The sequence below is a fragment of the Anolis sagrei genome, chromosome 3 (genome assembly GCF_037176765.1).
Source record: "Anolis sagrei isolate rAnoSag1 chromosome 3, rAnoSag1.mat, whole genome shotgun sequence".
Taxonomy (NCBI): Eukaryota; Metazoa; Chordata; class Lepidosauria; order Squamata; family Dactyloidae; genus Anolis; species Anolis sagrei.
The window spans coordinates 147,104,152-147,119,925 of record NC_090023.1 but is presented as its reverse complement, the minus strand read 5'-3'; the positions used below and the strand labels follow the sequence as shown (position 1 = coordinate 147,119,925).

General features: G+C 43.5%; 2 protein-coding genes across 5 annotated transcripts in view; one reads left to right on the top strand and one right to left on the bottom strand.

Moving 5' to 3' along the window:
• Positions 1 to 11,615, top strand: part of NFKB2 (nuclear factor kappa B subunit 2) — a 35,709-nt gene extending 24,094 nt beyond the window's left edge. The window contains exons 13-22 of the mRNA XM_060769223.2: positions 719 to 860; positions 2,001 to 2,115; positions 3,576 to 3,783; positions 4,644 to 4,813; positions 5,685 to 5,787; positions 7,411 to 7,637; positions 9,648 to 9,726; positions 9,994 to 10,166; positions 10,264 to 10,375; positions 10,466 to 11,615. Coding sequence (XP_060625206.2) covers positions 719 to 860; positions 2,001 to 2,115; positions 3,576 to 3,783; positions 4,644 to 4,813; positions 5,685 to 5,787; positions 7,411 to 7,637; positions 9,648 to 9,726; positions 9,994 to 10,166; positions 10,264 to 10,375; positions 10,466 to 10,602 — 1,466 coding nt within the window. The 3' untranslated portion in view covers positions 10,603 to 11,615. The remainder of the gene's footprint in view (positions 1 to 718; positions 861 to 2,000; positions 2,116 to 3,575; positions 3,784 to 4,643; positions 4,814 to 5,684; positions 5,788 to 7,410; positions 7,638 to 9,647; positions 9,727 to 9,993; positions 10,167 to 10,263; positions 10,376 to 10,465) is intronic.
• A 759-nt stretch (positions 11,616 to 12,374) lies between these two features.
• Positions 12,375 to 15,774, bottom strand: part of PSD (pleckstrin and Sec7 domain containing) — a 128,021-nt gene continuing 124,621 nt past the window's right edge. For all 4 annotated transcript variants that reach the window (XM_060769221.2, XM_060769222.2, XM_067466947.1 and 1 more), the window contains 2 exons: positions 15,149 to 15,292; positions 12,375 to 14,078 (listed from right to left, as the gene is read on the bottom strand). In XM_060769221.2, coding sequence (XP_060625204.2) covers positions 13,854 to 14,078; positions 15,149 to 15,292 — 369 coding nt within the window. In that variant the 3' untranslated portion in view covers positions 12,375 to 13,853. The remainder of the gene's footprint in view (positions 14,079 to 15,148; positions 15,293 to 15,774) is intronic.

Genomic DNA, 15,774 nt, shown 5'->3' with positions numbered 1-15,774 from the left:
TGACCTCCAGCTGGAGCGCTCAAGGGCCAGGGCTTCCCAGTTCTCAGTGTCTATGCCAGAGTTTTTAAGGTTGGCTTTGAGCCCATCTTTAAATCTCTTTTCCTGCCCACCAACATTGCGTTTTCTGTTCTTGAGTTCGGAGTAGAGCAACTGCTTTGGGAGATGGTGGTCGGGCATCCAGACAACGTGGCCAGTCCACTGCTACCATCTCCCAAAAAGGACTCAGGGTGGTTTACATACAAGTGCCATAGGCTGAAAAATGCGGTATAGAAATAAAGCAAATAAATAAATAAATAAACAAACCACATAAAATACAGGTAAAATCACATCAGCATATTATTCAATGACAATATCAGTTCACATAAAACAGCACATTACAAAAATAAAAAAGATCCCAATTAAAATCAATAAAGCATATTATTAATTAGTAATGATTAAAACTAAAAAGGCCTGCTTTAATCAAATGTTTCCTTTCTGGAAGAAAGAGAGCAGGGAGTTGCTTTCCAGAGTCTTTGACAAAGAACAGCCTCCCATTATGCAGTACCATATCCTTTTCTCTGGAAACACCAGGAGCCCTTTGCACTTTGCCATGGGCTTCTCCTGCTGGAGTCAGGTTTGACCAAGCAGAATTGTGTTGGGGTGGTTTAGTCATAATAAGTTGGAGGTAAATGCAATAAAATAAAATAAGACTGATCCGGATTGTATTAATGCTTTCTAGCTCAAGAATGCAGCTCATGGATGCTGATGCTGGCTCGACGCAGTGCTCGGGCCCTTCTGGACTATGCTGTCACTGCTGACCCACGTATGCTCTTGGCTGTGCAGAGACACCTTGCAGCGTCTCAGGATGAGAATGGAGACACGTGAGTGTGTTCTGGAAAGAACAGGACCAAAGGACTCTTCGGGGAGAAGGCTATGTTTATCCTGCTACTTGTTTCCTCGGATACTTCTCATGCTAGGCAGACATTTCCCTTGACACTCTCTGCAGTGTGGGGAATACTTCCCAATTTGTTCTCATCTCTGCTGAAAGGGAGGATAGCTGAATTGCATTTTTTCACCTTTCCTCCACCCTTGTCTTTTTTTAAAAAAAAATGCACCTACTTTCCACAGCCTTTTTTGAATGCTGGGCATATAGAAATGTTTCTGGATTTGTCAGCAGTTTGAATACAATTTTAAAACAGCATGGCCGGCAATTGAAGATCGGATTAAAATGTGAGATTGTTAGCCACCTTGGGTCCCCACAGGGAGAAGGGCAGCATATAGATAAAGTTAATAATAATAATAATAATAATAATAATAATAATAATAGCTGAAGGAGCTTGATTGACAGTGTTCCAGTTTAGATTTATCTCAAAGCTGGGGTCCTTAAATTTTTTGAAGCCAAGGACAAGTTCACAGTCCCTCAGACTGTTTTGTTTGAAAAAACATGAACTAATTCCTATGCATATATGTTATTTGTTGTGCAAAAAAAACTATGAAAGAACAATATAATATTTTAAATGAAGAACAGTTGTCACCAACCTAAACTTACCAGTATTTCAATGGGAAGTGTGGGCCTGCTTTTGGCTGAGTTGAGTTAATTAGGATTGTTGTTGTCATATGCCTTCAAGTAGTTTCAGACGTAGGGCAACGCTAAGTCTCATGTTTAGGGGAGGGGCAGGTAAATGACTTTAGAGAGCTGCATATGGCCTGTGACCCTTAGTTTGGGGACGCCTGCCTCAAAGGGACACATAACTGTTTTAAATATTTTATCTTGTGTTCCTCTTTTCAACTTCATCAAGTTGTTAAGTTTCATAGCAGTACTCACTACTTAACAGATTCTTATTCTTTAAATGTAAAATTCCCAAATATTGGGGAAGCTTGGATTTGCTTCCTGCAAGATGGCATGCTTCAACTAGAATGGTGATGGGCTTAGCCTTTTTGCTTGGTGGGGGTTGTTGGTTTCTGAAACTGTTGGTAGCGTAACAGTGGCTTTGCCTTACAGTCTTATTCTTTTCCTTTAGACCTTTACACCTGGCAGTTATTCATGAGCAGACAGCTGTGATTGCACAACTGGTCCAAGTGGCAGTCAGTATCCCCAATCAACAGATCATCAACATCGCCAATCATTTGCAGCAGGTATAATTAGCTGGTGTCCAAGGGCACCTTTCAGCCTGACTCCAGTGCTGTCTCCACTGCACCCACCCTTCCTGTGTGTATTTTAGGCTCTCAGGGTTGTCTCACCCAGATTTGCCATGGACATATACTAAAAGTGATTTTTTTTTTTTGCAGTGTTGAAGCAGAGCCTCACCATGATTTCTTTTATGAATTGCTGCATGGCTCCTTTCATGTGAACCCTTTGCTAGATAATTAATTAAGGGTGATGACAGATCTAGCCTATTGGGTCCATATTTATCATATCAGAAGCGAACCAAGGGTACAGTTATAATGTATTTTTAAAAAACACAAAATTTTGAAACTTGGCATTCTATTACATGTCTTTTGACCAGTAGCTGGCCACTTGGAGTGCCTCTGGTGTTGCTATAAGAAGATCCACCATTGTGCATGTGGCAGGGCTCAGGCTGCATTGTAATAGGTGGTCTATGGTTTGCTCTCCTCCACACTTGCATGCCATGGACTCTACTTTGTGGCCCCATTTCTTAAGGTTGGCTGTTCATCTCGTGGTGCCAGAGCACAGTCTGTTCAGTGCCTTCCAAGTTGCCCAGTCTTCTGTGTGCTCAGGAGGGAGTCTCTCGTTTGGTATCAGCCATGGCTTGAGGTTCTGAGTTTTAGCCTGCCACTTTTGGACTCTCACTTGCTGAGGTCTTCCTGCGAGTGTCTCTGTAGATCTTAGAAAACAATTTCTTGATTTAAGGCATTGCTGTGCTGGCTGATATCCAAACAGGGGATAGGCTGGAGATGTCACTGCCTTGGTCCTTCCCTTATTGCCTGCTACTTCCCGGCAGATGTCAGGTGGTGTGATTCCAGTTAAACAGTGTAATTTCTCCAGTAGTGTAGGGCACAGACAGCCTGTGATAATGCAGCATGTCTCATTAAGAACCACATCCACTGTTTTAGTGTAGTGAGATGTGTTAATAGATAATAACAACAACAACAACAACAACAACTTAATTTTTGTACCCTGCCTCAATCTCCCCAAAGGGACTCAGGGCGACTTACATATGGCACAATGTGCCAAGACAAAGCATAAAATATAAACACACAGTAAAATACAATCAAGTAAAAAAAATAGCATATAAAAACAACAGTTTAAAACTCGGAACAATGCCCAGTGACCTATGGTGACAACCATTGTAAGACATGGCCAGACAAGAGAATGGGATAGTGCAAATTGTAGTTAAGGGACAGGGCATGGGATAAACATGCAGTGCTGTGCCATAGCTTCATTGTGATCACACCTTGTACGGAGACAGAACATTATGTTTTTTCTTCTTATACCCCGGTACTTGGATAGTGGCGGTGGAGTCTGGGCCACCTGTAGGCCTAAGAGAGTGCTTGCCTATATGGCATCTTTTTGATTCTGCGGCTCATTCCCTCTCTCTCTCTCTCTCTCTCTCTCTCTCTCTCTCTCTCATTAGACACCTCTGCACTTGGCTGTGATCACCCGTCAGCCCAGGGTGGCTGGTTTCTTGCTCCAAGCTGGTGCAGATCCCACTCTGCTGGATCGCTATGGCAATTCAGTAATTCACCTTGCCCTTCAGCTGGGAGATGAAGAGATGCTGAGAACCCTTCTATGTCACTTGGGGCCCCATACACTCCACCTTCTTGAGACACCAAACTACCTTGGTAGGTTTTTTTTGTGTCAGGAGCAACCTGAGAATCTACAAGTCGCGTCTGGTGTGGGAGAATTGGCCGCCTGCAAGGACGTTGCCCAGGGGACACCTGGATGTTTTACCATTTTGAGAGAGGCTTCTCTCATGTCTCTACACGAGAAGCTGGAGATGACAAATGGAAACTCACCCTGCTCCCTGGATTTGAACTGCTTACCTTTCTGTCAGCAGTCCTGCCAGCACAAGGGTTTAACCCATTGCACTACCAGGGGCTCTGGTACCTTGGTAGGTGATAGGAGAGTTATGAGGATATTATGAGTTATGAGGATATTATATAAGCACTTTAATTACCCGCTTTGATTTAAAACCCTCCAAATAGAGACATCCTCTGTTCATGTCCAGCATTTATTTTTAAAGTTTTAACTATTACATTTGGTCCAGCCATAGGTTTTTAAATTCTTGTGTTTATTGTCTACTTGTGAATTATATTAATTGTATTGTTTATTTTGTTTATTGCTTGTTATTTTATTACTGCTTGTTGTTTTTGATATATTGTTGGGCTTGGCCTCATGTAAGCCGCTCTAAGTCTCTTGGGGAGATGGTGGCGGGGTATACATAAAGTATTATTATTATTATTATTATTATTATTATTATTAGGAAGCCTTTTATCCCCAGGCCCTTGGAGTGAGGCTGGGTGCAGAAGTGCATGGCGCTCTGCACATCTTGAGATGGGAGGAGAGAATGAGATTAAAGCTGAGGCAAAATTGATTTTCCCTGGACACTGCTGTGCCTAGAGAGCACTTCATGTCCTCTACTTTGTGCTGCAGCTCCGCTGTACAGGATGGAAGGGGTAATTGCCAACACTTGTCCCATTAGGGCTTTTCCCTGTTCATCTTGCTGTAAAATGCAAGAGGCTGACCTGCCTTGAGCTGCTGGTTGAGAAGGGAGCAGATGTGAATGCAGCTGAGCGGCAGAGTGGCCGGACACCCTTGCACCTCGCTGTGGAGATGGAGAACCTGAACCTGGTCACTTGCCTGATAAAGAAGGTATGTGAGGATGAAACTGTTGTGGGGATTGGCAGGGGGAATGGGAAGAAATACATTTTCTATATCCAGTAAAATTATTAATTCTCCTGGAATTTAACTCTCCAGTGGATGCTTATTTATTTTCAATCTATTTTCTCATGACAGAGGCCTAAATCCTATTTTAGCCTCAGCTAGAGTAGATCCAAGAAATTAATAGCTGAATGGTAAGTCAAGACTTATGTAAATTCTGTTGAGGCAGGGGGTCTACTATCACTGGGTGGAAGTTACACCAAAATATTCTCCTTTTTAGCAGTTCCTGCTACTGATATTCCTTAATGAGTTCACACATGTAGCTGAGCCTTGCGGCTGAGCTGCTACATGAAGTTCTATGTCCCCCCCAAATCTGGCCACTGTCAGTCTTTGGGAGCAGTCCCTGCTACTTTCATTTACTGGGGAAAGAGTGGGGAGCAGATTCAGATCATGGAGAAGCCACTGATCTCATCTTGGAGAGGGAAAAAGTGAAGCTGTGCTCTCAGATTGCTTCTGTGCACCTTCCATTAAAGCACCAGAAACTACTCTCGGGGCTTAACAGTTGCCTGGAAACGGGAGGTTTTTGAATGGTGCACAAAGTCACAAGGGCCTTAAGCATGGGAGTTAAGTGTGCATACGTACTGACTGGATGATGAGTAAAACTGGGCTGCATCTGGGTCAGTTTCTCTTCTTCTGTTATGGATTTGCAACTTGTTCTCTTTGGTCAGAATGAAGCCTGGCTTTTCAGTCTCTTGGATTCTATGTCCTGACAGCTATGTGGAGGCTTTTTAGTCATCTGCAGGTAGGGGTTTTTTGTCTTGAGCCTCTTGACTACCATTTACCTTTTGGCTTTTCTCTTTAGTTGGGAGCTGATGTGAATGCACAGACTTCTGCTGGGAATACGCCTCTTCACTTGGCAGCAGGAATGGGCTCTCCAATCCTTACCAAGTTGCTGATCAAAGCAGGTAATGTGAAGTGGCAGTGTTTCTGAGTTTTGATGCAAGGGTTCCTTCTTGGAGAGCTCCAAAGGAATGGGAGAGAGGGGATGTAATGTTTACTTCCTTATATTCTTGTGAATAAGTGCTTTCCAGTTGCCTGGTGATAAGCCCATGAATTTCATTTCAGGCAAGAAACGTTCAAAGGTAGTTTTTCTGGCTGTTTCTTCATATAGCCTACATCATTTGTTGGCAGTCTCCCACCCAAGTACTGACTTTTCGTTAAAAACAATAGGAAACGTTGTTTGGAATTTGAAACTTTACATTATTTTAACTCCTGCAGGGTCAGTTATGAACCTGGATATTTTCCCTACAGGCATTCACTTTCCATATTGCTTTCCCTTCTTGCATCATGCTTAGTCTTTGCTTCCCAAAAAATTATCTAAAAAGTTTTGAAATTCAGATTACTGTATATACTCTAGTATAAGGCTAGTTTTTCAGCCCCCTTTTTAGGCTGAAAAAGTTCCCCTCGGCTTATACTCGAGTCAAGGTTATTTATTACTTTACTTTGTTATTAGTATCATTTTATTACATGAATTATTTTAATATATTTATTATTATTATTATTATATTTACATTATTTTACTCTACAGTATTATTATTATATTACATTTATTATTTTACTTTATTTTTTATTGTTACTGCGTTTATAATTTTACTCTGTTATTACTGTTATTGCATTTCCATTATTTTACTCTATTATATTATTATTATTATTATTATTATTATTATTATTATCCTGACACAAAAACACAGTATAACACAGCAAATGAGGTATATATGCTGGATTATTATTATTATTATTATTATTATTATTATTATTATTTTACTCTCTTTATTATTATTGGAGGGATACATAAGCACATTTACACTGAAGATTAGAACAATTATTTAATCAAAGCTGGACAGTTTTATCTTAAATTACAGTTTTACGTAAATATTCAAAAACATTTAACCTACTGATGCCTCAATTAATATAATTTTATTGATATCTATTTTTATTTTGAAATTTACCAGTAACTGCTGCATTTCCCACCCTCAGCTTATACTCGAGTCAATAAGTTTTCCCAGTTTTTTGTGGTAAAATTAGGTGCCTTGGCTTATATTCGGGTCGGCTTATACTCGAGTATATACGTACATGATCTTGTGACTAGCAGAAAACAATGTTTTCACTGAAACTACTCAATTTTGTTTGGAGATTTGTTTTGAAGTTTGTGCTGGATACACAAGGAAGTCTTGGGAAATCTTTCCATAAAAATTGCAGTCATACCAGAATTTTCAAGAGGAATTTACATTATGCTTGTTTGGTTGAAAAAAAAGTTGTGTGTATTTAAAATGAAAGCAAACTGTGTAAATATTCCAGAGTTTGAAAGAGGAAGGTGGGTTATACAATGGTGGCAAATAAGAGGCAATTGCAGCGAAAGACTCCAAAGTTTTGTGTACAAAGTGATCAACCTTGCACCTTGGTTCCCTTAGGTTTTTGCTACTGTCAGGCATACTTAGAACTGCTTGTGATAGTAAGCAAACTGTTGATCTTGTCTTGTCTCTACTCAAAAGAAACACTTGTTTTTAACTCTGTATCTCTGTCTCCAGGGGCTGACATTCATTGTGAGAATGGCGAACCTATGACGGCTACCTCCTCTAACTCAAGCAGTGATACAGAGTTAGAGGAGGATTGGGCCATGGAGCTGGAAGATGAATTTTCCGGTCACTTCATTGAGCGAGATGTAGGCCGCCACCCAGAGCAAGAAGAACCAACTCCATGCAGGAAAAGGCAGCGGCGAGGTCACATCCCATTTGACTTGACAACTAGCCAGAAAGTAGGTAACATGGATGGGAAGGGATAGGTGGGCGAAGTGGGAATGATGTAGCAAGGGGATCATGTTTTGCTGTGGTATGGATCATTTTGTTCTAGAGAACGTCTGAGAATGTTAAGATCTAAAACTTGAGGGCTTCCCCTAGCCACCCGATTGGCCATAATATAAACAGAATGGTGGAGCATAAAGACCTTTGTTTTAATCCAGCATAGCCCTTATTACAAATTCTTCTGCAACAGTTCTGGCCACCATCTACCTCTATGATAGTTTCTAGTAGTCCTTAAGAGGTCAGTTGGCACCACAGTTTATTATCACACTAACTTGGGTATCATGTGGTGCCCAGCTTCTTTGAAAAAGGCATTGTTTGTTTGTTTGTTTTGGGGTGTTAGGTAATATCATTTAGTTAATTAAGTAACACTATATATTGGAAAAAAGTCAGTCTTGGATTTCATTGTTTATGAATGTTCCCATTAGAAAATACATAACGATGTGGGTGAACTACAATTCCCAGAATCATGAGTCAGTCCTCCCCAAACCAGCCCTGTATGCACAGCTGGCCATGTTGGGTCTGTGTGCCAAGTGTGTTCCACATCCATCATTGGCTGGGTTCAGTATGCTTTGGATGCAGGTGAACTACAACTCCCAAAATCCAGGTCAATTCCCACAAATCCCTGCAGTATGTTCAGTTCGTCATGGGGCTTCCTTGTGCCAAGTTTGGTCCTGGTCCATTGTTGGTGGGGGTCAGTTTCTCTGGATGCAGGTGAACTACAACTCCCAGATTCCCAGGGCAATCACCCCCAAACTCTGCCTGTATTCACAATTGAGCATGTTGGGTCTGTGTGTCAAATTTGGTCCAGATCCGTTACTGATCGGGTTCAGAGTGCTTTGGATGCAGAGTGAACTACAACTCCAATGTGGGTGGGTCATTCCCTCCACAACCCTTCCAGTATGTTCTGTTGGCTATCAGGGTTCTGTGTGCCACGTATGTTTCAGATTCGCCATTGGTGAGTGCAGGGCGAACTACAACTCCCACATGGGTGGGTCAGTTCACCAAAGCCCTCAAGTATGTTCTGCTGGTCATGGGGGTTTTGTGTTCCAAGTTTGGTTCAGATCCATCATTGGTGAGGATCAGTGCTCTGGGTGCGGGGTGAACTACAACTCCCACGCAGGTGGATTGGTCCCCCCACAAACACTTCCAGTATGTTCTGTTGAACACCAGGGTTGTGTGTGCCATGTTTGGTATGAAAGTACTGCAAATCCCATCATTTGTGGTTCAGGCTCCCCCAAACCGCACCAGGATGTAAAGCGGGTCATGGAGGGGCTGTGTGACAAGTTTTGTTCAGGTCCATCATTTGTGGGGATAGCAATGGTCCCAGGAAATGAGTGAAGGTACTACAAATCCCTTCATCCATGGCAAGTGTGGTCCAGATATATTGTTGGTTGGGTTCACAGTGCTCTCTGGATGTAAGTGAACTACAACTCCTATAGATCAAGGTCAATTCCCCTAACCTCTTGTTAAGTTGCTGATCAATTCCTGTTTGCTGTGTGCTGTAGGAAAGGGTTAAGTGAGAGGCAGTGGGTGGGGGATCATGTAAATTCTACACCAGTGGAGAGAGAAAAGAACCCTGGGATGTTCAATTTGGAGGAAAAAACAGAACATCTAGGATGAAATGATTCCTGAATGAAAGTTTTTACTGGGGTGGTGGGCAGTATGGTGTTTGAGGAGGACATTGGCAGGTCTTGGGCTACATGTTCTTGGAATCCGCTGTAACTCGCAGTGTCCTTGGAGGGAGCGCTTTGGTGGCTCCTCACCACTGCGGATTATAGGTGTTTGTGAAGGCGGGAGGCTGTCTGTGTAAGTGGACACCTCCACCACATACACATTTTCACTTTTAGTTTGTGTCTAGATTGAGTCAAATGATGTGATTTTATTATCACATTGAGTCAAATGAAGTTACTGCAGGCAAGGTTCCTTCTAGCGGAGGGGCTTGTTCAAGCCTTCTTTCATTACAGGTGCGGGAGATACTGCTTCTGGCTTCACTGGAGGAACCGGAAAGGGAGCAGTCTGCAGCTCCTCCTCTTTCCAGGCAAGGTTTGTGAACTTTTCCGTTTTGTTGTTAGGGGTGCACTGGGACCTTTTCAGTTCTGTCAGGGGCCCAAATGAGATCAGTATGTATGATGCAAGATTTGGGTTGGGCATAGAATAGTTTTGCACCCATTTGTTTCTGCTCATGGAGGGTGCAGGATGCCAATTTGTATACTTTTCTTCTGGACACAGCAGCTGAAACTGGCATTGTTTCTTAACTACAAATTAGAGATATTTTTCATGCCTCCCTCCCGCCTTTCTCCTATGTCTCAGGGAACATCCTGTCTCTGGACAATGATACCTTCCAGTGCCTGGAGCATCTCCTGAACCGGGACAGCCATGGAGCAGACTGGGTGGAACTGGCCAAGAGGTTGGGTCTCTGCAGTCTGGTGGAGACTTACAGAGACACGCCTTCCCCCAGCCGGAGACTTCTGCTCAGCTATGAGGTGTGTGAACCCTACCCCCACCCCCTATGACTATTTTTGTGCTCTCATCTCATTCTGGAGGTTCCCTTCTAATCATAGGGTCTCTCTCTCTCTCCAGCTTGCTGGTGGCAACCTTAAGGGCTTGTTGGAAGCCCTTGACACAATGGGACTGACAGAGGGAGTGAAGTTACTGCGTAGAACAGAGTCTTTCCCTGAAGTACAAAGTACAGGTAAAGAAGTGTTATCTGAGGGAGCTTCCAGGTGACTGAACTGGGTTTGACTTGTGGGCCTTGCTGATTATTGCTGTCTGTCTCCCTCAGAGCTGAAGGAAGACAGTGGTTATAGGAGTCAGTCGGTGGAAAAGAAGCCAATGGCCCAGTCTGGGAAGATGCCGTCAGCACCTTTATTGGACCCGCCATCGCTCTCACTTCACAACCAGGAGGAGCAAGTGCACTGATGTTTGGAGGCCCAGAACCTGACTGACTGCATGGGGAGGTGTTCCCCAGTCCCAGGTTCCAGCAGCAATGACTGGGAGTGCTGCACAGTGCAGATTTTAATGGTTGGTCTAGAAAAGAGAGTTCAGCTTGTCTGCTGGCTTCATTAGGCCTGGCCCATTGTGGGGGGAAAAGCACTCGGCTTTCAGTCTTCTTCAAGTCAAGACTGGAATCTTCCTCGTATTTTCTCCCGTCTTCCTCTGCAATGGTTGTCACTTGCTGGGCAAAGGAAACTACTTCTGTGCAAGCTGCTGGAAGAACATCCTTTCCCAGGCTCCTGCAAATCTTACCCACACAGTGCCTTTGCAAGCCTTCTACATCCTGGTGCTTCTTCTTTGGGAACTGATGGAATCAAGTCTTTTTTTCTGAGCAGAATCTCCAAAATTGTACCAAAGGTAGGCTGTCTTAGCAGGTTGAATTCCTTAAGTTCATATCGCCAGTAGGTCTTGAGGAGTTGGAAGGGATCCCCCCCCCCCCCGGCCATCAGGTCCAAGCCCCCACTGCTACACCACCCTATGCAATTGCTTACTCATATGATGGCCATTTGGGGTTTGAGTAATCCCTTCCATTTTATAGGTAGGGCAATTGTTTTGCCCTTTTCCTTAACTATTTTAACACTTGTCGAGTGACAAAAGGCACCTTCTGAAAATGCTAATGATGTCAGTAGCCACATTCTGCAAGTAGAATTGCTGATGCCTTGTTCCAAATAGCAGCCTGTAATTGCATTTCCTATTGAGAAAGTTGCAGAGTGTAAATATGTCATTAATAACAGGCTATGTAAATAGCAATCCCAATGATATTAAATTCCTCAGTGGGGAAGAAAGTTGACAACAGTCCTTGCATACATTGCTCATATTCTGAGGGAATAATGATTTTCAGTTCTGAATCTGAGTTGGATTATTATCAGGAATTTAAAGCTGAAATTTCTTCACTCAGAAAATGCTCAGTTCTGTGATGAATAAATGATTCAAATTTGTGTGTTCTGGTTGTTCTGTTGTGAGGCCTGGAGAAAAAAGGGCCTTGGTTTGAGGACGCGTGTTCTAGAGTTTATCCCAGTGCTACTCAACATTTTTATCAATGGCTTGGACAATGAAATGGGAGGCATGCTTATTCAATTTGTAGATGACACCAAATTTCCGGTGAGGGGATAGCACCTACCCCAGAGGACAGGAATAGAATCCAAAATGATTGTAAAAGAGAACTGGGACAAAACTAAGAAAATGAATTTCCAACAGGGAGAAATGTACTGTCTTACACTTAGGCAATAAACATGAAATCCACGGATACAGAATGGTGACACCTGGCTTGAAAACTGGGCCCGTGAAAGGTACTAAGGAGTGTTAGTAGACCAACAGTGTTATTCAGAAACTAAAAAAGCCAATACAGGTAATCTCACCTAAGTGCTATGCACATTCCAATCTAGGGTGCTTCCACACCACTGAATAAAATCCCACATTTTCTGCTTTGAACTGCAATATATGGTAGTGTGGGCTCAGATAACCCAATTCAAAGCAGATATTGTGGGATTTTCTGCCTTGATATTCTGAGTTATATGGCTATGTGGAAGGGCCCTGAGAAAAATTACTCGAGATTGGTGTATGTGTTTCTATACTCCAGTTGGCTCGAGAGCTGGTTGTGCAGGAACTGAAATCACTACTGAATTTGGCTTACGAACTCTGGAAATCACTCTTAGCTTTTCAGCTGTGGAGGAAGGATTTCAAGGAGAACCAGTCACTCTAGGTGCTTGTATAGGTTTTACTGCAGTAAATGAAGGAAGAAACTGTACAAAGCTCTTTAGGGTTTGTTTTTACAGTCAACTCAAGAGTAGAATAAAAAATTGACACATTCAGAGAGTCAGTGCTGGAAACAACCAGCCCCTTCCACTAGTGGGTGGGCATTCTCCTCCCACTCATACCATAGAGGTAACCTCAGGCCTTCCATGTGTGCAGACTCCATTGATTTCTCTGGCTCCCTCTATGCCATGATCTAGGGCTTTCTTTTTCCACTGCATACATGCAGTTGTTATCAAGTATTGGAGATGTAGCCTTGAAGCCCTTTGAAATTCAAAGTTAAGAGAGCAGGCTGTCTGTACAGGGACTGTAAGGGCACCAGCTTTCCTTCTTTCTTTTGGTAGGCAAAGGTCTGGGGAGTGGAAGTGCTCCTGGCAGTTTCGGAAGCCATCCCCACCCACAACTACACACCCGTCATCCCCAGGCTGGAAAATGTCTCTACTTTCTCTCAAGCTAGGTCTTCAGAGAGCAATGCCACTTGGCTCATCTATTCAGATCCGTGCAATTCACAAGAGTCCTATGAAATCCAGGCTCAAGTGGGGCCAGCAAGGCCCATCATCCACAGTGATCTGTACGGGGAGTGGGGAGAGGGATTCAACAGGGAGGTGTGCTCAAGGGCCACCCTGCTATGGCTTTGGCAGGCTGCCAGCTTGGAGGCATCCACTATCCCTTTGTAAAACCCTGTTAACGCTGGCTGCATTGCAAACCCTGGCCGATTCTGTTAAGTGCTGAAGGAGTATCAGGGTGAAGCTAGGTCCCGCACATGCTGGTGGAAAAATAATTGAGCCAGTCCAGGACTGTTGCTGGTGGTGAAGGAAGTGGGCATCCATGCAGGAGGTGCTGGTTCTCCTGTAGGCAGCCAGTGCAAGCATTGTGTCTGCAGGAGGGACGGGGCCCTCTCCCCCAAACTAGGCAAAACTGCTGACAAAGTGTAGGAAGTGTCTGTCATTTTAGTAGTAGCAGCAGCAGCAGGATTATCCCTAACTCAGCGTGATGCAACTTTTATCAGGTACTAAAAATTTTAAAATGTTGTATCACAAGAACTGTAAGAAACTGGCAAGGAAAGGGTGCAGTGTAGAGCAGCCAGACACCCCTCCCCCTCACATGTTTGAAAGAAATGGGAAAAGGTCCTTTTTGTGGTGATACCCCTGTGTGATCTCAAGAGCAGCCCCGTTGCTCTGTTACCCGTGTGGTCTTTGACTGCTTGAAGCATGCAGGAACCAGAGTCTTGTGAGACCAGGGAAAGCTGCACACACAGGGACTGTGGGCAAGATCGGACACCGCTCCTCTTCCTGGCTGGTGAAGCTGACACAGGATCTGGTCCGCAGGAAGCTGCCCTCCGACCTCCTACTGTGTCCACAGAGGATGAAGTCATGCAAGTTTACGGGATGGGCATCTGCTCTCCTTGCAGGCACCAGGCCCTTCTAGGATTTCTGCAGACTGCCGGCAGCTTGTCGACTGTTGCGCTTGATCCGAGGCCCTGTGCCCGCTGGCTCCTGGTCCACAGAATGGCTGGACTGGGATTTCTTGAGGTTGTCCTCGGCACTACTTGCGGCATCAAACAGGGCAGCCTCCAATGCTGCCAGGTCCTCGGAACCAGTCTTCAGCTTGGCCCGCATTAATGTAGCATAGACACCGTAGCGTGATTTCTGTAGAAAGCGAGAAATTGTGATTTGGAGGACCTTCAGCCTTTCCCACTTAATGATACTCAGTGAGCCAAGTCTCAGTGGTCTCTATTCTGCGGAAGCCTCAAACAAAGTATGGGTTGGAGGAAAAGTGGCATGTAGGTACGGGTACAGTGATATAGAAAATGTGTATCATAGCAACTAGCCATGATAGTTTGTTGTGGGGGGGGGGGGATGGGGGGGACACAAAGCTATAAAAAAAGTATGTCCATTTGTGATGTGTGTATAAGGGGGGGGGGGGGACACAACACTGCTTACACATCTGCTGTATCACCACCCTTTCCAGTGAAGGCTTCTCTGTGTTTACTAGCGTGCAGTTTTTATGTTTTGGTATCTCAGCTTAGTTCCAGATTGAAAAAATACCTTCCCAGGCTAAAATACCCTCATGTTCCACTGCACTGCAATACATTGTATAATGGCTTGATGTCCCTTAGGGGACATTTTGAGTAGAAAAAAAAGAAAAAGAGGTGTATTGTCCCCCAGCCTCCAATATATGCTTGGAAGGACATGCTTTTATATACTACAGGCAGTCCCCCAAGTTATGAACAAATAGGTTCTCTAGATGCGTTAAGTTGAATTTGTATGTACGTACAATTCTTAAGTGTAATTCCAGCCAAATATATATATATACGTGCAAGCTTTGGATAGCATAAAGAAAGGTCAACACCCCTGTGGTGGTTGTTTTGATGTCTGTGCCCCTATTCAGAAGATTTCACCTCACTTTCTGACTCTGTGATAATTAGATTTTGAAAAATTGGGCTTGTTGTGGGAACAAGGATTGGTGATAAAGCTTTAGTGGAGACACCTTTTCCCTATGGTAACTCTTTGAGGAGTGAATTTCCCTTCTTCTTAGGGGTAGATTTCTCTCACATCCTGTTGTTTCGCCCTCATTCTTAACTATGAATTGTTTTATGCTTGGGGGCTGCCTGTAATTCTAATTCATTGCCCTTCTTTCTGCAAACTTCCGACCTGGCATCTCTACTACGGCTTGACAAATTCTGTAAGGAAATAGGTGTAGCGCCCACCACACTGACCTCAAATATCAGATACTCCTCCTTCTGCTTCAGTTCTTCATACTCTTTGCCCTTCACTTTCTTCTCAGGTAGGGAAGAGCGGTGCTCTAGCAGTTCAGCTGCCATCGTTTTGAATTTGGTCTCATGGTTCTTCACTTGTTCCTCCTGTGGAAAGAAAAGGAAAGACGTTACGCTGTACCAAAATAAATAAATAAATCACAAGCTGTGTTATCCATCAATATCCTGCCATATTAGGCTGCTTTTACCCACTTTTCTGAGAGGCTGGCAGCTGCTGACATGCTCTTCTGCATCATTTGCTTTTTTTTCATTGAGTTGTATGTGACTCATTTTTAAAACTGTTCTCTCTGAATTGGTTATTGTGTTCTTTCAAGTCATTTCCAATTTATTGGATGGCTCTTCTAACTTTATGATTCTAAAAACATATCTGTTTTTTGGGGGGAAAGATTTGTTTACAGAAGATTTGTGTTTACTTTCCTGAGAGACTCGGAGAATGTGGCTTGATCAAGGTCCCTCAAGTGAGTTTGTTTCCATGGACGAGTGGGGATTTAAACTGGTCTCCAGCGTTGTAGTCCAATTCTCAACTACTACAGCATGTCTCTCTCACTGTACTGAGTCCTCCTGAATAA